The sequence below is a fragment of the Tenrec ecaudatus genome, chromosome 1 (assembly GCF_050624435.1).
Source record: "Tenrec ecaudatus isolate mTenEca1 chromosome 1, mTenEca1.hap1, whole genome shotgun sequence".
NCBI lineage: Eukaryota > Metazoa > Chordata > Mammalia > Afrosoricida > Tenrecidae > Tenrec > Tenrec ecaudatus.
Window position 1 is genome coordinate 94,424,811 of NC_134530.1, and position 26,641 is coordinate 94,451,451.

Here is a 26,641-nt window from a genome sequence, read left to right on the forward strand (position 1 = left end):
TTTTTTCCTTCATAATGTGTCCAATCGCTCATTTCACAAAATTCTGAATATGCAATTATTTATGATGACCCGTTGCTGCAACTAAAGTTCCCATGTCAGCACAAAGTTTAGTTCTAGACATAAGAAAAAGATGAACTATATAAATCAGTTGTTATTTAAAGTGTGGTTTTTGTTGGCATTTTTTTCTGGAAAATAAATGAAACCTATAAAAATAAAACAGTTGTGAACCTCTTTTATTGTTGGCCTCATAAAATGCACCCGAGAGTCTGGAGACGTAATTACATGTTTACGGTGAGAATGGTAGACAAGCATTTGGCACAGGCCACATGATTTAAAGAGTCAGAAAAAGCCTAGCTCCATAAGTTAACCATAGAATCGAGCAAGTTACTCAGTGATTCTCTTTGCCTTACCTAACTCTCCCCCCACAAAAAGTTAGTGTCTCCTCTCCCACAGGGGAGGGGAAAGTTGAGGGGTTCTACTCCCCTCGAGGTCCACAGTCTCAGAAACTGACAGGGCAGTCCTACAGGGCCGCTGAGTCAGAATTGGCTCAGTGTGGTGGGGATGTAGAATAGGCTTTGGCTGTCTGCTCCCATGAAGATGTACTGTCTCAGAAACCCTATGTAGGAGTACTGTGCGTTGGAAACTACTTGACAGCAGTGTGTTTCATTTATTAGATCATTAGGGTATGCAAATAATTTGTGCCCAACAACTAACCTAAACGTTGACAATTTCAACCCATCCAGCAGCACAGGAAAAAAAAAGCCTGATCATCTGCTTCCAGAACGCTTACCGCCAAGAAACCCCTCTGGGACAGTTTTGCTCTGTCACATAGGGTCGCCAAGGGTGGAAATCAACACAACCGCGATGGTTTCCGTTTTGGATCTTATAACATTACTGAGCATGTTAAATACAAATATTTATCAATTCACACCTCACTCCACTCAACTGCGATCCAGTCGATTGCAACTAACAGCGACAGTATAGGACAGGAGAGTTGCTCCTTGGGCGTCCAATCCTTTAAACCTTTATGAGAGCCACCAACTTCCTCTTTCTCCCACGGGTCAACTGGCAGGTGCCGACCTTGTGCTTAGCAGCCCACTAGCCAAGAAGGTTCCTTCCTAGTACATCGTAAATATTCAATAAACTATCCTTTCCTCCTCTTATCTCAGTGAATGGGGTTAGGCCAGAAAACGTACGTGCTGTTCCTCCTCGTTAACAAGACCTTGTCGATGCACTGACTGCAACACTGGGCCCAAACAAACGACTGTGAGGGTGGCGCAGGACCGGGCAGTGTTTGTTCTGTTGTGCACAGGTGGCTATGAGACACAACCGGCTCCATGGTGCCTCGAGACAACCACAAGCTATACTGTGGTCCTCATGCCATCACCACCCTGTCCAGGGGACCTGCACTAAGCTAGGAGTTTCAAAAACTATCACCGAGTGGATTCTGACGCACAGTGGCCTATGGAACAGGCTAGAAGGCCCCCAGTGGGTTTCTGAGACTGGAACTCTTGAGTGAAAAGCGATCCAGCAGAGAGGCTGGTGGTCTCAAACTGCTGGCCTTGGAGTTAGCAGCCCATGCCTAACCTTGACACCAGCAGGACTCCTAGGTGCTCAGTACGGCTTCATCCTATTTCTAACCCCAAATCGTGCCCAAGACTGAACCCTGCAGGAGGGTCGCTGCGGGATTTGAGGTGGTTTGGGTTTGGGGAGGAACTGCGAGGGAGTCTCATGCGGGAGGAAGGATGGGCCTCTTAGTTAAGGCAGGTGGTGGTCAACCTCAAACAGCCTCCACTTCTAAGCTACTTGAACTTGATAATGATTGGCAAATTCACATCATGGGAAGCAGTGTTTAAAGGAATAGCCCCCCAGATGAAAATCTACAAGAGTAAGCAGGTGTGAATGTGTATAGAAGGGACCAGAGGGGTGGGGTGGGGGGAGGGGGAAAGTGGACAGAAGTAGCAAGGGGGGGGGCGGGGCGTTGCAATATCGACAAGTTCCTGCACAATTGAATTAAATGATAACAGACTTTTTCCAGGGACTTTTTTTTAACACCCCTTGTTTTCCACACGGGTTTGCCAGCATTTAGTCCATCTGAACTCACAAGTGTTGGGACGCTGTGTTAAGCCGTCAAGGAAGGCGGGGAATGGCTTTACTTCCTTTCTGCGCCAAGACGCTGCAGCATTTCCCACCCTCTGACAGCTTTGGAAAGGGGTACCACATGAGGGAGTCAGAGGCTGCATCTCGAGCCCTGCATGTCCTTCCTCCTCTTTCTAGACCCAGTAAAAGGCACCCTTCCAGCTGGCGGCCACCCGAGGGCGCAGCTGGGCTCCAGCCGCTCAGGACAGTGATCCCTGGACATCTGCCGGTGGCTCCGCGGACCAGGGGCCCTGGGCGGCCGGGGCGGGTCCAGAGCACTGTTTAGGAGGTCGCCTTGGAGACCCTCAGGGGAGCCCCAGGGTGTGCGCCTGCCCGCGGACCGGCGCGCCAGAGCCCACAGTGGAGGAGCCGCAAGTCCGGAGGCCCCGAGGAGCCACGGTCACGGGCAGCAGCGCGTGGGTGAGGACGCTCTCTTCGCCAGGCCTCGGGGCTGGAGGGGAGACTCCGTGTGGCAGCAAGGGAGAGACTGATTAGCTCTGGGGTAGGAGAGACTGGGACAGGGAGCAGCCTTGCTCTGAAAATGCACCACTCGCTGCTTTTCCTTTACCCTCAACAAATAAGGAAAAAATTGCTCCGGATTTAGGAGCTCAAGTGGCCCCTGGCTTTCCGCCTCCCTGCCGGCCTGCAGGTGTGGGCTCAGGGGGATTCAGAGGTGGCCAGCACGCAGGTGCTTGCAGCACGATGTCTGAGTTCTGAGGCCTCTTCCTGCTGCCCAGCCTAGAAGGCCAGCCCAGCAGCCCGCCCTGTCTTCCTCCAGGTTTCAAATGTGGCCTTTCTTGTTGGAGTTTGGGGAGGAGGAGAGAGGGAAGTGCCGCGAGGATTTGGACACAGCTGTTGCCTCTGTGACTTTGGAGTAGAAACGGAGTGGCCTGCTTCTTCAGGCTCAATATGTCTCTGCCCGCTCATTCTTTAGGCAGCAGCGCACCCACAGACACATCCCTACACACCCATGCATTCACACACAGGCACACTCTCACCCACAGAGACACATAGTCAAATGACAGGCACACACCCACGGGTGTGCACATAGGGGCAGACACACTCATTGACTGCAGCAAGCACACCGTCACACGCACATAGGGATTCTCACACACAAACTCACACAGACACTCACGTAGACAGATACACATGGAGGGTCACATAGCCACTCACACAGACACTTCTACCCGCAGGCACACAGTCATACTCAGCCACATACACAAAGTTGTTCACAGTCACGTACACAAAAACTATCTTTTCAGACACACACATCTTGCCCCATTTGTGTGTAACCTTTGCCTATATCTGTTCAGACACTGGAATCCCTGGGTAAGACAGCAACTTGTATGCTAACTAAAAGACTGGAGGTTACTATTCACCCAGAGGTACCTTAGAAGAAAGACCTGGCAATCCACTTCTGAAAAATCAACCCTTAAGAAGCCTAGGGAGCACATGTCCACTCTAGCAGACTTGGTTCACCAGGAGTCACAATTAACTTGATGAAAACTGCATCCTTTTCTCCCAGACACAAATCACGCCATGTGGTCTTGTCTGTGGCACCCGGTACAAATTCACAACCTCCTGGAGAGGAAGGGTCTTGTGTTCTGGTGCAATGAAGCATCACTATCCTTGCCTCTAAGGACCACTCGGGCTTGTACTTCTAAAAGAGAGAAGTTTGTTCTTTCGGCAGTCTGTGGTACTTTCGATATTCTTAACCAGCACCACAATTCAAACGCCTTGATGTTTCTTCAGTTTGCTTTACTCCGTGTCCCACTGTCACATGTGTAGGAAGCAATTGAACATACCAGGGCTTGGGTCAGGTGCACCTTAATCCTCAAAATAACATCTTTAAAGAGGTCTTGTGCCACAGATTTACCCAATACAATGCATCGTTGGATCCATTGACTGCTATTTCTATGAGCATCGTTTATGGATCGGAGCAAGATTAAATCCTTGACCACTTCAATCTTGTCTCAGTTTACATGATGTTACCTATTGATCCAGTTGTATTTTGGCCTTCTTGACATTGACTTGTGATCCACACTAATGGCTGCAATCCTTGATTTTCATCAGCAGGGGTTTCAAGTCCTTCTCACTTTCAGCAAACACTGATTATTTATCATCATACAGATTGAACAGGTATGATGAGAGGGTACGACACTCACACATACCTTTCCTTACACCGTGCAGGACTCCCTTGTTCTGTTCTCAGGCCTCTTAGCCCAGGTACAGGTTCTGCATGAGTACAACGAAGAGTTCCCAGGCTTCGCAAAACTATCCATAGTTTGTTATGACCCACACAGGCTAGTGTTCTTTGCATAGTCAATGAAACACAAGTAAACATCTTTCTGTTATTCTCTACTTTCAACCAAGAGCCATTTGGCAAAAGCAATCATATCCCTTGCTCCACATCGTCTTCTGCACTGGCCTGAATTCTGGCAGCTCCTTGTGAATGTACTGCTGCAATGATTGTTGGATGACATTCAGCAAAATTTTACTTGTAGGTGATATCAGGGACATTGTTCTATGATTTGTTCTTTCTGTGAGGTGAACTTTCTTTGGAATGGGTACAAATATGGATCACTTCCAGTCAGCTGACCCAGTAGCTATCTTCCAAATTTCCTGGCATAGACAAGTGAGTGCTTCCAGTACTTCATCAGCTGTTGAAATATTTTCATTGGTATTCCATCAATTCAATTTCTGTTCATCTCTTTCATTTAATCATCTCTTCCATTTGCTATAGCTGCTCTACATCCACTTTAATCTTTTCTTTCGTTCCAGTCTTTTTAATGACCTTTTGCTTTCTTCATGAATGATATTCTTGAGTCCTCCCACAGCTCATCAGCTCCTCTGTGGTCATTGTTTAATGCATCAAATCTGTTCTTGAGATGTTGTCAAAATTCAGATGGGATATACTTAAGGTCATGCTTTGACTCGCATGGACTTGTTTTCATTTTCTTCAACTTTAACCTGAACTTGAATATGAGCAATTGACGATCTATTGCGTAGTTGGCCCCTGGCCTGGTTTTAGATACTGATACTGAGCTTCTTCATTGCCTCTTCCCACACATGTAATTAATTTGATCTGGAAAGGTCCACATGTTCAGTCATCTTTTGTGTTATTTTTTAAAGGCATTTGCTAGGAATATGTCAATGGTCTTGCAAAATTCTATCACGCAATCTCCAGCTTCCTTACTACCACCAAGACCCTATTTTCCAATGACTATTCCTTCCTCTTTGTTTCCCACTTTGCTTTCCAATGACCAATAATTCTTTTTTTAATCATTTTATTGGGGACTCATACAGCAGCTCTCATCACAATCCATACATCCGTCCATTGTGTCAAGCACATTTGTACATTTGTTGCCATCAACATTTTCAAAACATTTTCTTTATGCTTGAGACCTTGGTATCAGCTCCCCATTTTCCCCTCCCTCCTCCACCCCCTCTCCCTTATGAACCCTTCAGAATTTATAAATAATTATTATTCATGTATTACACTGACCACTGTCTCCTTTCACCCACTTTTCTGTTGTCTGTCCCAGGAGCTGGTTATATATAGATCATTGTTATCAGTTCCCCCTTTAATTCTTGATGCATTTTGATTGCATTTTTTATCAATTTCAGCCTGAAGACATTGGAAAATTTCTTCAATTTCTCTATCATTAACTTTAGTGGTTGGTGCACAAAAATGAATAACAATTGTATTGATTGGATTCCCTGGAATGCAGATAGACATTATCCTATCACAGACAGCATTGTACTTCAACAAAGATCTTGAAATGGCCTTTCAGAGTGCCATTCCTCTTGACTGTGTCACTCTCAGCAGAGTAAACTATATAATTTTCTGATTCAAAATGGCTACTACCATTTATTTCAGCTCCCTAATGCCTAAAGTATCCATTTTTATGTATTCCATTTAATTTTTAACGACTTCCAATTTTCCTGGATTCATGCTTTGTATATTCCAAGTTCCACTTATCAATCGATGTTTCAGCTGTTTCTTCTCATTTTGACTTGTACCCCATCAGCAAATGAAGGTCTCCAGGGCTCTGTTCCCGCAGACTTGACCATCGAGTCATTATGGGCATGCTACTCTGAGAAGGCAGCTCGTCCTCAGTCTTATTTCGAGTGCCTTCTGACCTGAGGCATCTTCTGGCCCAACCTCTGGCCACGTTCTGCTCCTGGTCACTAGGTTTTCAGTAACTGACAGCGTGTCCATGCTAGCCGTAGGGCTTTCAGTGGCTAAGGCCTCCGAAGCGGACAGTCTATTCCTTCTTCGTAGTCCGTTCTTGGTCTGGAAGCACTTTGGGTGACCCTGCTGGCATTTGAAATACCAGTTCCATCGCTTCCAGGATCACAGCAAACAGACAAGTGGTGGTGAAACAAGTGTTTGACTCCATCAATAGAAGTTATCAGTTCTTAAATTTCCAATTACACTGTAAAGCACGCCTGCCGAAACTCAACTTCCACATTAAAAAATGGTAGGCAAAGTGTGTGGACTTCATTTGGAAATTAGTCTCTGTTATACTAACTTCAAGGAGCCCTGATGGCACAGAGGGTTAAGCCTTGGGCTTCTAATTGCATGGTCAACAATTCAAACCCACCCGCTGCTCCCCGGAGAAAGATGAGGTTTCCACTCTTGGAAAGATCTAGTCTCTGAAACTCTGCTGAGGGTCTCTATGAGGCAGAACTTACTTCATAGCCATGCGCTTGGTTGGTTTGAGTTATACTAACTAAAATGATTTTATATCTTTTTTTTAGTATTTCACAAAATTGTCCATAGGTGGTAATGATGTCAGATGATGCCAAAGATCGAGCAGCGCATTCATTAAAGAAAAGAGGGAGTATGTCTTCTCTGAGCAGTCATGAATACCGGCTAAGGGAACTTGATGGGCGCACCAAAGTGTGAGTAACTAAATGTCTTGTGATTTAAATTCAGTTACTGAGAAAAACAGCTCCCTGGTGTCTAAGGGTGGAGGATCATTTCCTTTTCAACATACGTATTTTAAAAATGGACAAGTACAAAATTCAGCTCTTATATATGGGCATGTTTAAAAAGAGAATATGAGTGTGTAAGTGATTTGTTGATCCTAGCAACATTTTTACTATTTCAAAGATTTTATAAAACAAACCAATCTACTAAAATAAACTGTCACATTTTCTGGAATTCTTCTTCTTAACGTTATATAGTTTTTATATTTTTGTAATAAGTATATACATAGACAGTGCATTTACCATTATCTCATACCCCTTGTATAAAGTATTTTCAATGTTTTGGTCATTTTCTTTCAAATCAATTGATAGTCATATCCATTTATAGTTCATGAGATAGGTAACCATCTATTTGGTATTTTAGGTTGATTTCTGCTGACTGAACAGCTCATTTGATTTACATATGTCATAGCCTGTGCTTGGTGGCTTCTCAAAAGTATAGTGGGTTAATAGGTCAAAGGGGTATGAATACATTTTTTGGCTCTTGCATTTGCTGTTCTACAGACATGAATCAATGTTAACACTTTTGTGGCATGTCTTTTTGACTGCCACTGGGAAAGAGAAGACAGTTATCTGACACAGACAACAATTAACCTACCCAGAAGACTTTCCTTCATAACAGTTTCCACGGACTTGAGGGGGGAGCATCTTTACCCCTGTGGTTAGGAAGCAGGGGTTGATGTGTCCTGTGAAGTCAAGATTGGAAGATGATAAATATGCATTAGAGTTCAGAAACCAAACTCTTTCTAGTCCCCGAGTTTATCAATGCACTTCGACACTTTATTCTTGCACTTCCCACCCTAGAAGCTTGTGGGTTATAAATAGATCCAGGTAGCAATCCCAGCAAATGTCAGAAATAGAGCTGGAATAATAACTTTGACAATTCTGTTTAAGGAGCTCTGGTGGTGGCACTGTGAATTAGGCGTTGGGCTGCTAACTGCCAGGTCAGTGGATCAAACCTACCAGCCAGCCAGTCTTCAGCAGAAAGATTCCATCTCAAACCCTCTAGAGGGTTACTTTGAGTTGCAATCAAGCACTGGCAATGGTTTTAACTTTATTTAGTAACTGATCCTATGCCGTCCTGGTTACTATTTCTTTTTTTTTAAATATAATCATTGGATTATAAATAATAACACCAAAACCCAGAGGGGGGAATGATACCAGAACTTAAATTAATAACACCAGTTTACAGAAGACTGTGGTTGACAGTGGAAGCCCAAAATCCATCTCAATATGAAGAAAGTAGAGAATATTCAAAACTTGAACAAAATGAAAATGGATCCAAAACAGAGATGAAATGATAAGGTGTTACATTTTCACCTAGCCACAACTGCTATAAGTCACTTTACAGTGCTCTCAGTCTGAGAGCAAGGCTGTTCACATGCCTAGACTGTGGTCAGAGACCGTTCACCAGAGGCTTCATCCTCATGGGGACTCTATTTCAATCTTTTTTAAGTTTCTTTAAAATTATTTTAAAATACTTGTTATCCTAAATTCAGCTTACTATTAAAAATTCCTAATAATCTTTAACCCCAAAACTAAACTATATCTCTATTTGCATAATTTTAATTGACCTCCTCCTCAAAAAACAAATGGCAAAGTCTCATAAAATCCAGTTTGACTAAATTTAAAGAATAAGTTATGCTTTTCTGCAACTTAGTGTCGATGAAATATAAAGGTAATACAAATATAGTCAGTCCTAAATTTATAGATGACTCCTACTTGCCTTTTAATGTTATATAAACTTGTCCTCACTTTGAAACTACTGAAACAACTTTTACTCACAACAAATTCTTTATCACATACTTGCTGCACAATGTACCTTTTACGTCACTGAAAAAATTTTGAGCCTTTTCTTGCACTAAATTCCAAGACCAAAATCACTGTCATCAAGTCAATTTCAACTCATAGTGACCTTAGGAAAACACTGTAGGGGGACAGATAAGAGCTTATGACACACGGAATCCAGGTCAGAGAATCCCTCAGGTACAGAAATGGGAGGGGCGATACCAGGAGGGGAGGGGGAATGTGGAAAAGGAGGGGGGAAGAAACCATGAGGGAAGGGAGACAGCAGTCGGTATAGGATACGAGAATAATAATAATTTATCAAGGGGTCATCAGGGTGGAATGGGGGAGGGAGGAAAAAAAGAGGAGCTGATACCAAGGGCTCAAGTAGAAAGTAAATGTTCAGAAAATGATGATGGCAACATATGCACAAATTGACTCGATACAATTAATGTATGCATTGTTGTGCGAGCTGTAAGAGTCCCCAATAAAATGATCTTTAAAAACAAAAAAAACACTGTGGGTTGCCAAAGCTCTAAATCTGCACGAGTAGAAAGCCTCATCTTTCTCCCAGAGCAAAGCTCCTGGTGGTTTCAAACTGCTGACCTTATAAGACAGCAGGCCAAGGCTTAACACACTAGCTCCTTTTTCATACTAAGACTAAGAACTAAACTCACTGCCAATGAGTGAAGGCCAACTATTCATAGGGAGCCTCGAGGGCAAGGGAGAAATGCACCCATGGGGCTCTGAAATGTAACTCTGCAAGAGTAGAAAGCCTCTCTCCTAAGGAGCCGATGTGTAGTTCCCATTCCAACACAGGTGCACTGTGTCACCAGGGTCCTCCTCTTGTCCTATAAGTTAGGCTACATAAGAATCGCATAACCTTAACTAGAAAACAACTTAACAACATAGTTGGGCATAGACAGCTTGTACTCCCTGGGATCCATTTTTCAGGAAGAAATCTTTACTAACAAATGCATGTTAGTTACCCCACTTTTTTAATATATTTCAAAGTTAGAAATTTGGACTCCCATTCTGGCTCTACTTCCTAAGGAACATTCTGGCTCTACCTCCTCCAAGGCAGATTTGTTTGTTTTTGTTTATTTGTTTGTTTGGGCAGCCCGTGGTACTTCACTAAGAATAGTGAATAATTCAAAGACCTCAACTCTTCTTTGGTCTTCCTTATTCTGCGCCCACCTTTCGGATGGAAAGGGACGTGAAGGCCGATTTTAGAGGTTCCGTGCCTTCTACTAACCGCATGAAGGAGGAAACTTTGGCATTCAAAATTTGGGTTGCCAAATTGATCATCAGGATCAGTCTTCGAGTGAATTGAGAGGTCACAAGGCAGTCCCTACCAGAGGTTTCTTCCAGGACGGATGTGTCTGCTCCTCTGGCCGTCCGGGGCACGGTATACAGGGACCGCGGGGGCTCGTGAAGGTCTATCTGCAGGGCCTTCTGATCTGTGAAAGGAAGAAGGCATTCACACCCAGTACAGTTATTGTTAGCTGTTTTCAGGATTATCTTTTAATTTCCACTGTTCTTTTATTATCATGTAATTGTATGCGTGACCACCCAGAACAGCACCAGCACGTCTAGCCATGGATCTTACATTTTGACTATTAGCACATCGACCTATTTCCTTCCATACCAACTTAGTTGTCACCTACTTTGTGTATAATTTTGAGTTGAGGTTTTTGTTTAAGTTAAATAATTTGTGAAAGTGAAAAGAGTAACAATAGGATACATTGAGTCCTTGCTGTGTAGCTCCTTCCATCGTAATAGAAGCTTGATTACAGAGGTTAGCAAATGACAGCGGTTAGCAAATTACAGCCCAAGGACCACATCCAGCCTCTCAACTCACTGCCTTCGAGTTGGTTCCGACTCAGAGTGGCCCTATAAGACAGGGTGGAACTTCCCCTGTGGGTTTCTGAGACTGGAACTCTGTAGGGGAGCAGAAAGGCCCGTTTCTCCCCCAGAAGCCGCTGGTGGTTTGAAGCTATCTACCTTGCACTTAGCAACTGCTTAGCTTGTAACCCCTACACCACCAGGGCTCCTAACTACAGCCCACCACTTCTTCATTTTACAGCCCTGCTAGGGAGAAGGTTATATGATGAGATGCTGAAACCACAAGCAACTCCATAGGAGAAAAACAGGGCTTTCTACACCTATAAGGGGTTCTAGTCTCAGAAATTCTGGGCCTGTTCTACAGGGGTCACTGTGAGTCAGTATTGACTCGTGGCGGTGAGTTTGTTTTGGTTTGGTTTGGTATTTAGATTTGTTTGCTTGTCTGTTTGTTTGTTTTGGGTGGCATAATGGGTTTCTCATTGGCTGCTAGCTGCAAAATCAACAGTTCAAACCCACCAGCTGTTCCAGGGGAGAAAGATGAGGCTTTCTGCTCCTGTCAATATGCTCAGCCTTGGAAACCCAAAGAGCTAGTTCAGTTCTGTCCTATGGAGTCACTCTGAGTCAGAATGAACTCGATGGCAGTTTATTTTTGGTTTGGGGAGTAAGTATGGTTTTTACATGGTTCAAAAAAGAAGACTATTTGGTGATGTAGGACACTAGTATGCACTTTAAATTTCGATATTGATCAATAAGCGTTTCTTGGAAGACAGCCCTGCCTGTTCCTTTAGGTCTCTGGTTGTTGTCACACTCTAGCAGTGTGAACCAGGCGAGCGGTTGTGCTAGAGACCACAGGCACGTCAAGCCAGGAATTTTACAGAAAAAAAGTCTACAAGATAGATACTATGATTATCTGAATTGTACAAATGAAAAACTGGAAGGTTAGACAGGCTGTGGCTCCCTTGCTACAGAATTAGCAAATGACAACCCAAGCTTCTTTGTACTGTCAAGTATTCTCATTTCCTGAAATTCGACGGCCTGTTGTGTAAGCTGCCTTCATGGTGCTCTCCTCTTCACTTACTACGACCTTCCGCCGCCCCTCGCGCCAGACGGAGGCGCAGGTGTTTACTGTGGTGGCTTTCTTCGAGACACCTCTGATACGCTATTCAGAATCAAACTGATATGCTCTCCTCATGTTCTGGAAATGGAAACAGAAGCCAGGAGGTTAATTTACTTTCCCGGGAGAATGTGACATGACATACACCTTTATTGTCTCTGAGGCCAATAATTCAACCGGTAGTGCAAGTGTGAAGTTGGGGACTGAAGAGACTTTTGTCTCTAATGAAATTTACTATGATATCATATTAACCAATATTTAGTTCATATCTAATGATAGCTAACATACTCACTCCCTCTGCCTTTAGTCAGTTCTGACTCATAGCGACTGGATAGAGGTTGTTAAAGCTTCGTGGAAGCAAATAGCCTCATCTTTCTCCTGCTGAGAGGCTGGTGGCCTTGATCCTCAGACCTTCAGATTATCGGTCCAGCACTTTCCTGGCTGGGCCACCACTCCATGCCTCAGGGTTCATACTAATTGTGTCACACTACATGTACCTCTTTCCATTGTTGAGCATGAGTTAATCGATTACGATTTCAGTTACAGTGGCATAGGTTGCGTGTATAAAGATGAAGAACTCCAGGACTTTAACCTGCTGAAACTGTTTTTATTTTTCAAGTAGATAGCACCATTTGCTAGTTTTTTGCCCATAGACTAGGCCTTTCCACTAAGAGTGGCTAAAATGCCAACAATTAGATTCATTTTTATTTAAAAATAATGATTTATACATATATGAATGGATTTGGGGCTCAGCCCACACTTCAATCTTGCCCCATTCTGAGAGCAGCTACTTCTTATAGCATGGCCCTGCTCAGTACTCGCCTTTTAGAAGCGATCACTGAGGATCTGAGAGCTATAGCAAAGTGTGGTGAAGAAGCCAGATGGTGCCTGGCTTTCAGGAAGTATAATGTCTGGGGTCCTGTGTTAGGCTGGGTTGGCTAAAGAAACAAATTTATTGACACTCATATACATATAAGAAAGAATTTTATATCAAAGAGTAATTGTATATTAAGAAAACATCCCACCCAGTCCAGATCAAATCCATCAGTCCAATATTAGCCCATAAGTCTGATGCTAGTCCATAAATCCCTGTTCAGACTCACACAGCACACGCAATGATGTAAAATGCAGGAAGATCAAAGGCCAGTGGGTGCAGTCTCATGGGTCCAGTGGTGGTGGAAGCATCCCAAGAGCTCTCAAAGGTCTCAGCGTGTCTCCACGTGGCTTGTCAACAGGAAGGTGAAAGCAGGGAGAGAAATGTGTGCCCCATCTCCAGGGACAAAGAGGAAGAGACGAGTCTAGAAGAGCCATTCATCTCAGTTGCCCTCCACTCGAGCTGCCAGCTGATTGCAGACGGAACTTCTCCCAAATGTCCCACGGGAGCCAAGTTGGCCCAGAAAACCTAACTATCACAGGTCTTCAAAGTTTGTCTTCAAATAAGCAGCCATCAAAGCGAGGCGTCAACTAACTCCATATAGAAAAAGCACACTACTCTACGTGATCCAAGGATTGAAAATTCAAGCCAAATCTGAAGGAGGCAATAGTATCGAGTAAATTCTAAGCTACGGCCGTGGGTGACAATGGAGTCCAAAATCCAATTGTAGGCTCTCCACATGGACTGAGCCTCTGGTGAATCCCTCTGACCACAGTTGAGGGATGTGGGTAGCCTTCCAAAGGCTCTCCACAAAGAACATTGTAAAATTGACCGTGGCAGATGTAGTTAGTTGAAAATGTCATGGAAGCCCCTTTTGACCCATTTTAAAGTCACTTCTGTTTTTAATTGTAAATAAATACGCAGTGCTTATATTACTGGCACCCTACTGGGTGAGGAACCACAAAGGGCCAATGCTGCCCTTAGACAACTGATACTATAATGGGCAAGCGGGTCACTTTATATGTGACGACTGTAGTCTATGATTCTATCCTCGACTATGTGAGGCACTTTAAAAAGACTGCAAGCTTGTTCCCTTATTTTTGTACCTGAAGGGTATGACTAAAGGTTAAAAGATTAAAGCTATATAGGATAAGTGATGTTGTCATCTAAATAAAGCACAAGGTCCCAATAGTATCTGAATCTCCCACAAAAGAGATAAGCTTAGGAAAACTGAAACAGCCATGCTTTCGAATTAACCATAATAATAGCTAATATTGTATGGTGCTCTTTGTGCTACTAAACCATTACATATACAGTATTCATATGGATCATATGAAAAATACATCAGAGAATATATTTTTATTATCCTCATTTTTTTAAACTAGATCTCAGAAGCATATTTCAGCTAAAAGAGTCCCTCATTGAGTGCCCACTGTTATCACTAATATGGGCAAGTTTTCTCTTTTATCTGCTTTATCTTCTCCCACCCTACCTGCCAGCCTTTTCTCCCTCAGGCAAGATACCTAAATATACTCCAGTATACACACATGATACTACATATGTTAACAAAGGTGTGTTTTAAGATACATAAATAGCAGTTGGCTTGAAATCTCATTCTATCTTCCTCTCTTTTTTAACCTTTATTGCGAGTTGGGTGAAGGTTCACAGAGCAGGTCAGTTTTCCACTCAGTAATTCATGCGCATTGTGTTTCATGTCATGGGTGCAATCACCACACAGGTGACATTGCTCATGCCATTTCTTGCCTACGTTTTCTATGTTCTGTCTTCCTTCGTTCCTAGCCTCTCTGAACTTAGATTTTTGGAAAATGCTCCCCTTTTGATCATAAGAGGGTGATTGTTATAAAGCATGTATACTTTATTAGTGTTACTGTTTCCCCAAAAACCTGTCTATCGTTTGGGTTGAAATTGACCCATGGGGGAGATCCTGTCCAGACCAGAAGGGTAACGATGGGCCATGATCCCTGGGTTCCACCAGCCTTTATCCAATTAGTAAACTTGGTCATTTTCGTGACTTTGAGATTTGGTCCACATTTTTCCCCACTTTATCCAGAACCTTCCAATGTGATCCCTTTCAGAGCAGTTGGTAATTCTGGTCTCTGTGTGATGCAGACTGATGTGTACATGGTCCACTAATTCGCTGGACTAATCGTTTCCATGCGTCTTCAATTTTTATCACTCTTTTTTCCTTCAAACAAGGAGAAACAAGTAGTTGTACCTCAGATGACAATTCATAAGCTTTTGAGACCCCAGTTGGTACTAACCACAGTAGATTTTAAAACACTGCTGCTTGGTTGTTGTTGTTAGGTTGTTAGGTGCCGTCTAGTTGGTGCCAACTAACAGTAACCCTGTGCACTACAGAAGAAAACTCTACCTGGTCCTGCGCCAGCCTCACATTGCTCTGATGCCTGCGCCCATTGATGCAGCCCCGGGGTCGGTCCATCTGGTCAAGGGCCTTCCTCTTTTCCCTGCCCCTCCACGGTTTAGAGGCCTGAGGTCCTTCTCCAGAGACTGGTCTCTCCTCACAACCTGTCCGAAGTGTGTGAGATGATGTTTCACCATCCTTGCCTCTAAGGGACATTCTGGCCATGCTTCCAAGACTGATAGTTTTGGTCTTTTTGCAGCCCGTGGTACTTTCAATGTTCTTCACTAGCATCCTAGTTCAAGGGCACACTTGTCTTCAGGCCTCCTTACTCATGTCCAACTTTCCTATGCATATGAGGCAACTGAAAATACCATGCCTCAAAGTAACATCCTTGCTTTTCTTTTTTCTTTTTTTTTGCCAGTTTATTTAAGAAACTTTATTGCTCAGAACACCACCCACCCCCACCCCCACCCCGGGCCGAAGCAGATTTTTGGAGAGCAGTCTTTGAGGGTGGGCCTAGAGGCACTCGCGGGGCAGGAGGATGGTACATGTGGTCCCTTGCCCTGTGGTGGCACGGTGGTGGTCACACAGCAGGGCTCGCTAGAGATGCAGACATGGCCGTCTTTGGCGGCTTCTGGTGGCAACTCACTGTCCCTTGAGCTGGCCCCGGGCTCTCTGGGCCCCGCGGAAGCTGAGCACCGTCAGGCCCACATTGATGGCGTAGGAGGTGATGCAAACAATGCCGAAATCATAGAGGACGAAGAAGAGGCTCCAGGCAGGTGGAGAGAACCAGCCAGAGACACCAGGGAGCTCAGCACCAGCAGGCGGGAGGCGCAGCGGCCGGAACGCAGCCTAACCGCAGCTGGAGCGTACAGAAGATGCAACCGAATAAGCTGTTGGACGGATTGACGACCCTGTCGGGACCCAGCACGTGCTCCACCAGCCCAAAGCCCTTCCCCCACCTGGAGGAGAAGGCGCGCGCAGCTGATGGCGGTGCCCACGTCGCAGAGCGCACGGTAATGCTGGTCCCGGCGCGCGCCGCCTTCTCATGCAGCGCGTAGAGACACCGCGAGGCCGAGCGCGAGCCGCACCCAGCCAGGGTGCCGCCAGGTAGCGCCCTTGTCACCCTTGCTTTTCAATACTTTCAAGAGGGCGTGGGCAGCATATTCATCCAAAACAATGCAATTGTTTGCTCTCTTGACTGATGCTTCCATGAGCATTGGTTTTTGAATCTAAGCAAAACAAAATCCGTGACAACTTCATTATTTTCTGTATTTACCTTGATCTGAGCTGCTGGTCCAGTTGTGAGGGTTTCGGTCGTCTTTACATCCTTGTAATTCACACTCATGGCTAGGACCCTTGATCTTCATCAGCCAGTGCTTCAAGTCCTCCTCACCTTCAGCAAGCAAGGTTGTGTCATGTGCAGAGCACCGGTTATTAATAAGCCTTCCCCCAATCCTGATCCCACGTTCTTCTTCATGTAATCCATGATGATTTGTCTGATTATTTTCTCAACATACAAATCGAGTAAGTACAGTGAGCGTATATAACCCTGACGCACACCTTTCCTGGTTTTAAACCATTCAGTGTTCCTTTGTTCTGTTCACACACTGCCTCCCGATCCATGCACAGGTTCCCTGTAAGCCCAAGGAAGTGCTCTGGAATTCCTTCTAGTCTCGAGACTAGTCTCGTTTTGTTGTGATTCACACAGTCGAAAGCCTTGGCAGAGTCAGTAGAGCACAAGTGAACAGCTTTCTGGTCTTCTTTGCTTTGGGTCAAGATCCATCTGACCACAGCAATGGTATCCATAGTTCCACATCCTCTTCTGACCGTGGCCTGAACCTCGGGTAAACCCCTTTCTGTGTACGACAGCAACTACTGTTGGATGATCTTCACCAAATCTTACTTGCCTGTGAGATCAATAATATTGTTCTATAATTTGTACACTCTGGCGGATCACCTGTCATTGGAATGGGCACAGATATAGATCTCTTCTAATCAGTTGGCCAAGTAGTTGTCTTCCAGCTGTCTTTGTGGACTCTGCCGATTGACCTTAGTGTCATGGGCCCATGTGACTTCAGGCCCAGCAATATATCCTCTCAAAGCAGTGGTTATGTCTAAGATGTTTTCATAACATTTCTCCCTGTATGAATATCCATAAATATATTTTCAGCAAAGTTAAATATATGTATACAAATATCCTCTATCAAATACATGTAGAGTGGGTATGCGCCTACTCCTTCTCCTACCCCATTGTGCTGTGTATCTGTCCACACATCTACTCCAAGACCACCATCACTGCAGGATTGGGTCTATAACATACGTACCTCTGCTGCCATCAACTCGTGCACTCCTCCCCCAGTGACCTCACAGTGTGCAGACTTCACAGTGTGCGGACCTCCCTCTTACTGTATGGCACCTTCACCAGCACTCAATTTAACATGCCCACTCGTTTGCCCTCCTTTCCCTTCCTAGCCCACCTAACATCAAAGAATATTTCTTTCAGTGTAAAAACCTTTTCTTGACATTTTACAATAGTGGTTTCTTATGATATTTGTCCTTCTTTGTTTGACTAATTTCTTTCAGCATAATGTCGTCCAGGTTGATTCCTGTTACGAGATGTTCTGCGGATTCAGCATTATACTTTACCATTGCTCACTGTTGTATTTTGTGTAACTCACTTACAATTCAGTTATTACTAGATATATATTGATTGCTGTCATCTTGTTGGGCATTGTTTTGTGGTGCTGGTGGTTTCTTTGTTTCATGTAACTTTCTGTGCTGAGTCCATTGTGTTTGTGAGTTTCTTACCATTTTCACTATTATTGTTTTGATGGTTACTGAATCTTTATGATGCTCCTGTTTTTCATTTTAGCCTAGAGGTAGCACGTACTTGGCCCCATGTTCCTGATTTCAGGCAGAGCAGGGTGTGTGTGTGTGTGTGTGTGTGTGTGTGTGTGTGTGTGTGTGTGTGTGTGTGTGTGTTGGTTGGGGAGGCATGTCACCAGCTTCTCATCACCTGGAGAATGTGGGAATCCAGGGGAAGGTTGTAGCTTTCTGGTTACCAGTGGAGCGATTGTCGGTTTGTTGTCCGGGTCGTGGACTGCTTGCAAAAGTTCAAGCGGCTGAGCGGTGTCAAGCTAGCTGACGGTTCACCCGCTCCGTCTGCCTCATCTCTCACCGCTCCTGCTGTCCACTTCGTATCCCTCTGGAGCTCAGGGTTCTGGCGTCATCACAGTTGGTCTCTGGTATCTTTATTGTATTTCTTTCCTTGACCTTATAAATTCCAAAGTCAATTCCAACTCAGCGTGAACCTATAGGATGGGGCAGAACTGCCCTTTGGGTTTCTTTTTATTTTCTAACTCAACCTATAGAGTTTTGTTGACACGTACTTTACATAGCATACATATCAATAGTTTAAATCTATTAAAAATTGTGCAATTTTCACAATCAATTTTAAAACATTTTCTTTATTCTTGTATACATTATTTAATAGGTCCCACTTCCCCCTAACCTCCCCTGACATAACCTTAAAAAAGCATTGATCCACTTACTGTCTCTGTAAATTTACCCTGCCTGGATTCCATGTAAGGATTCCTGGTGGCAGAGAAGGTACTGACTGGACTGCCAAGCCTGAGTTAGCAGTTAAAGCCACTCACTGCCCCACGAGAGAAAGATGAGACTTTCTACTCTGAGAGTTTCCGTCTCAGAAGCCCACAAAGGCGGTTCTGCCCTGTCCTGTAGGCTCCCTATAGGTGTGGGCACTGTCTCAGTAGCAGTGAGTTTGGGTTGTTTTGAGTCTAGAGTTCCAAACAGAGAAAATCATACAGCTCCCTTCTCCAACAGCTTCTCCAACCGCAGCAAAATAGAACACAGAAAACCCTTCATTTTAAAAATAGAAAACATAAAAATTGGAACAAATTTAAAATTGATCAAAGGGGAGAACAAATGATAATTGTTAGGTTTTAACCTAACTGCATCTGCAACAATTCCCTTTCCAATGTGCTCTGAGTAGCAAGACTATTCCCATCCCTGGTCCATGATCAGAAGGGAGTCTCTGGAGGCATAAACCACGTGATGGAGCTGAAAGCCGCCTCTTTCTCCCATGGGGCAGCTGGTGGTCTCAAACTCCTGGCCTTCCATTGGCAGCCCACCTTGTAACCACGACGCCACCAGGGCTCCTTTTGTTCTTCTACGGCTCACTCCACGTTTTACTTTTTTACACGCTCGTGTACTATTTTGATCCAGTTCTTGGCTTCTTATTGCTGCAGAGTATTCCTTGGTATCTTTCCATTAAGTATTTTTATTGATTCCCATACATCTAGATTGCCTTTCATTCCCTGCCAAGATAAATACTCTCATGTGGACCAGCTTTGCACATAATCCTTTATATACGTCTTTGTGAAAACTGCCAAATAAGTGTGATTTAGGTAATAAAAGAATTCACATAAGAAATATTTGAATTAGTAGAGATAACCCAGAATTAAAATTATATAAAAGTGCTATTACTATCCCTCAAATTAACTTACAAATGCAATTAATTTACATCAAAGCCCACACATATTTTTGAAGACATGCTACAAAGTAATACTAAACTTTATAAACATGAAAGTAGTTCCAAGTAACTATGTGAATTTTGAAAAACACTTACCCACAAAGTCACAGTAAATGAAATTGATAAGAAAAACTTTGACTGGTAAAGGAATAAACAGGCCAATGGAACATGTAGTCGCCTCACATACAAATAGATCCTTGGTTATATAAAAACATAATAGATGTGGAAGTGATGGATTTTTTTAAAGTGATTAATTGTACTTAGAGAAAATTGTTTCACTCTATTAATAAAAATGAACCTGGACTCATATACCAGGTGCATAGGCAGACTGCATAAGTAGACAGTGAATTCTGAAGTATGGAAATCTATTTTAAAAATTAACTGAAGAAAACAGAGGAGAATAATTTTGTGTTCTAGGGTTAAGGTAAGTTTTCTTTAGAAAGATCCCCAATGAAAACCATTAAGCAAAAAATAGAAAAATGTTCTGATAAATATAAGTACAAGAAAATGTAGCCTCTCAAAAGATGCAATACACCTGGTTAATAGATCAGTAAAAGGCAGATGTTAATGTCTTGCATATCAACAATAAAATATGGAAATGTTTGAAAAACCTGCTGAAGTAGATAAATATCAATTTCCAGAAGGGAAGCCTAAATGACTAAGCAGAGTATAAAGAGATGATCAAATTTATTTTGAATCAGAAAGATGCAAATTAAAACAAGAAGAGCAAGCCTGTCACTTCGAGGACTAAGGTATGCCTGAACCCAGCCATGATATTGTCAGCATAGGCTTGTAAATGCTGGCCATTGAATAAGACCTAAGCAGAATCAGTGCATCTTAATATGATGCTCACTAGGAATATTGAAAATACCGTGGACTTCCAGAACAAGCAGATCTGTCTTGGAAGAAGTACAATCAGAATGCTTCTTGGAAGTGAGGATGGAGAGACTGTTTACATACTTTGGACATGTTCTCAGGAGAGACACATATTATGAAGGTTTGTTAAAATAATTCCTAAAGAGTGTGTGGCACATATAAATCCAGCACAAGCATTTATTTTTGTAACTATTTCTGCATCTAGAAGCAGAAACCATAACATGAATGAATGTAGACCTGAGATTGAATCACAGCTCTTCTTTCTAACTTGTTGGTTACCATCGAATCATTGCTTGGTTGCTAACCTGACAGCTTTGTAACCTCATTTTCCCATATACTCCTGTTTATTTCCTCTGCTATGGCTACTCCTCCTCTATGAACTTCCACAAATACACCCAGCTATTCTCTCTCCCTGAAATGCATTTTTTCTCAGAGATACACAGAGATTTTTCCTTCACATTCTTCAATTCTATGCATTCTATTTAAATTTGCAAACGGAATGCTCTCCTCTCACCCCTTTCCAAACTCCTTGCACCTTCTATGAGGGGCCCTGAGGGTGAGGTGGTTATGCCTTGGGCTGTGATTCGCATGGTTGGCCCTTTGAAACCTCAAGCAGCTCCGCAGGAGAATGGCTGGGTTTTCCAGTCCCGTAAACAGTTAAGGTCTCGGAAGCTCCAGAGGTAGTTAGTTCTACACTGTCCTACAGCCTCACTATGGGTCAGACTTGACTCAATGGCAGTAGGTTTACTGGTTTTTATCGTAAGAAGTAGCTTACTTGTTAAGTATATTATCTATTGTCTCTATCTTCTCACAATAATATAACTTCCATGAGGTCAGATCTTAGTTGAGTATTATTTAATTATTGTATAGTAAAGATCTAGATTAGTGTCTGGCACATGGTGACATAATAAATATTGGTTGACTATTGACTGACTCTTTAGTATATTATTGTATTACTAAATCTTGCACAAACAACTTATTTTGCTTACAAACAGGTCCAGCTCACAGGTATATGAGCATGGATCTGCGAAATTAAGGGATTTTATACTTTAGACATACATCCATTTATAGCAAATGGAAAAGTGCATCCTCAAGAATTTTTTTTACATCTTATTAGGGGCTCATACAACTTTTATCACAATCCATACATATACATACATCAATTGTATAAAGCACATCCGTACATTCTTTGCCCTAATCATTTTCAAAGCATTTGCTCTCCACTTAAGCCCTTTGCATCAGGTCCTCTTTTTTTTCCCCTCCCTCCCCGCTCACCTCTCCCTCATAAGCCCTTGATAATTTATAGATTGTTATTTTGTCATATCTTGCCCTATCCGGAGTCTCCCTTCCCCCTCTTCTCTGCTGTCCATCTCCCAGGGAGGAGGTCACATGTGGATCCTTGTAATCAGTTCCCCCTTTCCAACCCACTCACCCTCTACTCTCCCAGTTTCACTCCTCACACCCCTAGTCCTGAAGGTATCATCCACCCTGGATTCCCTGTGCCTCCAGCTCCCATATGCACCAGTGTACAATCTCTGCCCTATCCAGTCCTGCAAGGTAGAATTCGGATCATGGTAGTTAGTGGGAGGAAGCATCCAGGATCTGGGGGAAAGCTGTGTTCTTCATCGGTACTGCATCGCACCCTGACTGACCCATCTCCTCTCCTAAACCCCTCTGTGAGGGGATCTCCAGTGGCCGACAAATGGGTTTTGGGTCTCCACTCTGCACTTCCCTCTTCATTCACTATGGTATACATATTTTGCATGATGTCTTATACCTGGTCCCTTTGGCACCTCGTGATCACACAGGCTGGTGTGCTTCTTCCATGTGGGCTTTGTTGCTTCGGAGCTAGATGGCCGCTTGTTCACCTTCAAGCCTTTCAGACCCCAGACACTATCTCTTTTGATAGCCGGGCACCATCAGCTTTCTTTGCCACATTTGCTTATGTACCCGGTTGTCTTCAGCGATCGTATCATGGAGGTGTGCAGCCAATCATATGATTTTTTGTTCTTTGATGCCTGATAACTGATCCCTTCGGGACCACATGATCACACAGGCTGGTATATTCTTCCATGTGGGCTTTGTTGCTTCTGAGCTAGATGGCCGCTTGTTTATCTTCAAGCCTTTAAGACCCCAGACACTATCTCTTTTGATAGTCGGGCACCATCAGCTTTCTTCACCACATTTACTTGTTCACCCGCTTTGGCTTCAGCAGTTGTGTCGGGAGGGTGAGCATTGTAGAGTGCCAATTTAATAGAAGAAAGTATTCATGCATTGAGGGAGTGCTTGAGTAGAAGCCCAAGGTCCTTCCGCCACCTTAATACTAAACCTATAAATATAGACACATAGATCTGTTTCCCCATCCTCATATATATATATTTACATGTACATGTCTTTGTCTAGACCTCCATAAATGCCCTTTGACTCCTAGCTCTTTCCTCCATCTCCCTTGACTTTCCTCCTGCCCTACTACCGTGCTCCGTCCCCACCTGGGTTACAGCTATACCTCTTCTTCACGTAACCTTACCCTTGATCATTCCCTACCAGGCCTGCCACTCCCCACTCACTACGATTTTGGGTCCCATGTTGTTCCCTTGTCCCTGTGTTTGCTAACACCTCTTCCTTACCTACCCACTCCACCTCCCCTTATCCCAAGTACCCCCGGAACTGTCGGTCCCGTTGTTTTTCCTCCAGATAGTTCATCCAGCCTGTCTTATTTAGACAGACCTGTGGAGACACTAACATGCACGAAAATAAGACAGAGGAAAACAAAGCAATAGTATACAACCAGACAACAAAATAACAACAACAAGCCACTGACAAAGAACAAAACAAAACACATGAAGAAAGAAAAGCTTGTAGTTAGCTCAAGGATCGTTTGTTGGCCCTTAGGAGTGTTTTCCAGTCCAGTCTCCTTGCTAAGACACCACGCATCTGTTTCCTAAAGGAATATTCGCATTTGTGTTGAAAACCTGTGGAGACTGGTCACACCTTTTCTTGACCCCCACATTGTCGTAGAAATAACTGGCCCCCCACTCACAGTCCCGCTCTGAGGATTGCTGGGGCGAATGTGGCTTTGAATTCATGCCTCCCGCCAGGAGCGGCAGTGCAAATCCTTCAGCTGCCCTACACCTAGCCTTTCTCCTGCTTCTCTATGGTCCTGAGGGGCTCCGTAGGCTTCAAATATGAACGGTGATCCTCTGTCAACACAGTCAGCATTAGTCTATTTTGTCCTTGCCTTTCCTTGACGGTCATCACTCGCATCAGATTGTACTTGTCACTGGTTGCCGGCTCATTCTTCGTCCTTCAGAGTAATTCTTGCTCTTGAATATGTATCCCACAAGAGCATATATATAACCTTTGTCTTTTTCTTTCCGCTTTTGGTTTTGAAAATTATCATGGTCTTTGTTTCCCTTATAACTTTCTTTTTACTAGTAATATGGGATTAATAAAAAGTCAAAAAACAAACTCACTGCCATCAAAGCAATTCCGACTCATATTAACCTTATAGGAGAGGACAGCACTGCCCTGTGAGTTTCTGAAGCCATCCCTGTTTATGAGAGCAGAAATCCACCTCGTTCTCCAGTGGAGTGGCTGGTGGATTTGAACGACTGACCTTGGGATCTGCAGCCCAGCTCCTAGCCCAGGATGACACTAGGGCTCACTGGAGATTCATAAAATGAGTGAAATAGCTGTAAAACGGCGTTTTTAAAAATCCATCACACTCGCTGTCAACAAAATGAACATGAAGCTGAAGTACCTTACCAGACAAGTAACATCGTCTCCACACAGGGAATCATCCGTGCACTCGGGCACTTAGTGTGACGTTTCTAAAATTATCAATAGAAGACCTTAGGTGGGAAGCTCCTAAATCAGTCTAGATGCATATTGGTGTTCTTGGACAGCATTCTACCCTGTGTCTCGAGCACAGTAGTGCTCTCTTATTTTTCTTAGTATTAGTGACCCGGTGCTGCTCCTTTGACCTGCCACATCAGGGGCAAGAATGGTGAGAGCATGACGAGGCAAGAACAGGAATTTATGCCTAGAGACCTTTTTCGTGTGGCGCTATGAGATGCCTCCACTGGGAGGCAGCACGTCACCTTAGTAAGGAGCTTTAAAAAAAAAGTCACATGCAAATGATATCATCGAAAGTACGCTAGTGCCAGACATTTGGTAGTTTGAAAGTGAGGGAAGAGAGGATACTCTGGTCGTCTTAATCTACGACTCAGTGGCTCCCAGGCCAGTTATGTCTTTAAATAGTATCTCTTCCTGGAACTTCAAAACACCTAAGAATGGCAGTGAGAATGGCTGGGAATTAGTTTGTATGATAGTTCAATGGTGCTGGGGCAAGTGCTATCTGATTGGAATTATTGCTCTCCATAACAGTCATAGGGCGAATCCATCCTCTCTAATGACGCTCTGTAATTCAGGAATCGCTCAGCAAGAAAATTAGCCAGGTGTTTTTATGCAAACTGAATTTCGTGAAAACACATCCCAACCCCTTGTCTCTTTTTTTCTCCTTTTCCCTGTTGCCTCTTTTCATTGGATCACGAGCTATGGAGTGGTTATGGGAAGTTTTGTTTTTAAAAATGGCCGTGCCTTCCTGGGCCAGCCGGGTGCTCTAAGGGAGGACTGCTTATGTTGTTCTAGTCCAATCCCTCCCAGCTGTTTCTGGGTCCCGTGCACAGGCTTCGCTCAGCCGAGCCTGTCTTCAGCAATAGAAAATGTGAGTCCAAGTATCCGCTGAATTTTGCATCAGGTCACAAATGGTTAGCCGTCTCTCTAGAAGAATAGTGGTTGTTTGTTTACTGTTTTCACTGATCATTTACGCCAGTCTTTCTTTTTTTAAAAAATCATTTTATTGGGGCTAATACAACTCTTATCACAATCCACACATACATCAATTGTGTAAAGCACATAGGTACACTTGTTGCCATCATCATTCTCAAAACTCGCTTTCGGCTTGGGTTCCTGGAATCAGTTTCTCATTTTCCTTTTTCCCAACCCCTCCCTCCCTGATCCCCCCTCCCTTATGAACCCTTGATAATTTATAAATTATTATTTTATCTTATCTTACACCGCCCGGCATCTCCCTCTTCACTCACTTTTCTGTTGTCTGTCCCCTAGGGAAGAGGTTATATTTAGATCCTTGTGATGGGTTCCCCCTTTCAACCCCTCCTTCCCTCCAGGTATCGCCACTCTCACCGCTGGTCCTGAGGGGCTCATCTGTCCTGGATTCCCTGTGTTTCCAGTTCCCATCTGCTCTGCTGTGCATCCTCTGGTCTCGCCAGGTTTGCAAGGTAGAATTGGGATCATGATAGTTCTTTTCTTGTTCTATCTCACATTACTTTTAATCTCCCTTCCTTCCTAATGTTTTACAACTCTCCGGGACACATTTTACCAATTGAATTTCTTTCCCAGAAAGGGAAACAAGTTTATGGTACAGAAAATTAGAAGAACATTTTCACGTTTAAAAGGTAAAATCAAACACAGCATCGCCTTGGTAAAAAGATCATGCGTCCAAAAGGGAAAATCTAGTCATTGAAAACTGCAACATATCCACTGTAATGTTATGACAGGTCTCAAAGAAGCTCTTTTGTGTCATATACACACCCTTGGACATCACAACTATAAATTTACTCTTTTACCACCTTGCATTTTGATCTTTAAAGACTCCAAAAGAATGTCAAGAAACTGCTTATCAAAGGAAACTCTGTCCAAGTCTTTGTTTCTAAACCAGTATTATAAACTGATATTGCTAGTTCCCATTTGTGTGTGTTGTTGTTTGAAGTGAACTGTGTGCCCCACGACTCTGAGTCCACTTCAGTCTCACTTTCCTCCTCCTCTCTGTAAGCCACTCAGCCCGCTGTGTAGGTTTGAGGGCTAAGGAACCTAGCGGGGCTAGTTCCCAATTTTAACATCCACAGAGCTCACTTTATTTCTGAAAATTTACCATGCCCATTATCCAGCTTAATGTTACTTTCCTAGATTGAAAGTATTTTAACATATTTATTTCTTCTCTTTATTTTCTTTCAAGAAATAGGTATTTTATCTTGTTTATTTTTAGTGCACTTT

At 43.5% G+C, this 26,641-nt stretch overlaps 1 protein-coding gene and 1 pseudogene across 2 annotated transcripts in view; one reads left to right on the forward strand and one right to left on the reverse strand.

Moving 5' to 3' along the window:
- The first annotated feature begins 2,359 nt into the window (after nucleotides 1–2,359).
- Nucleotides 2,360–26,641, forward strand: part of DYNLT5 (dynein light chain Tctex-type family member 5) — a 36,123-nt gene continuing 11,841 nt past the window's right edge. Inside the window, exons 1-2 of one of the 2 annotated variants that reach the window (XM_075540004.1) lie at nucleotides 2,360–2,559; nucleotides 6,904–7,047. In XM_075540004.1, coding sequence (XP_075396119.1) covers nucleotides 6,932–7,047 — 116 coding nt within the window. In that variant the 5' untranslated portion in view covers nucleotides 2,360–2,559; nucleotides 6,904–6,931. The remainder of the gene's footprint in view (nucleotides 2,560–6,903; nucleotides 7,048–26,641) is intronic. The other variant, XM_075540005.1, reaches the window with a different exon arrangement.
- Nucleotides 15,781–16,505, reverse strand: LOC142429027 (vitamin K epoxide reductase complex subunit 1 pseudogene; annotated as a pseudogene).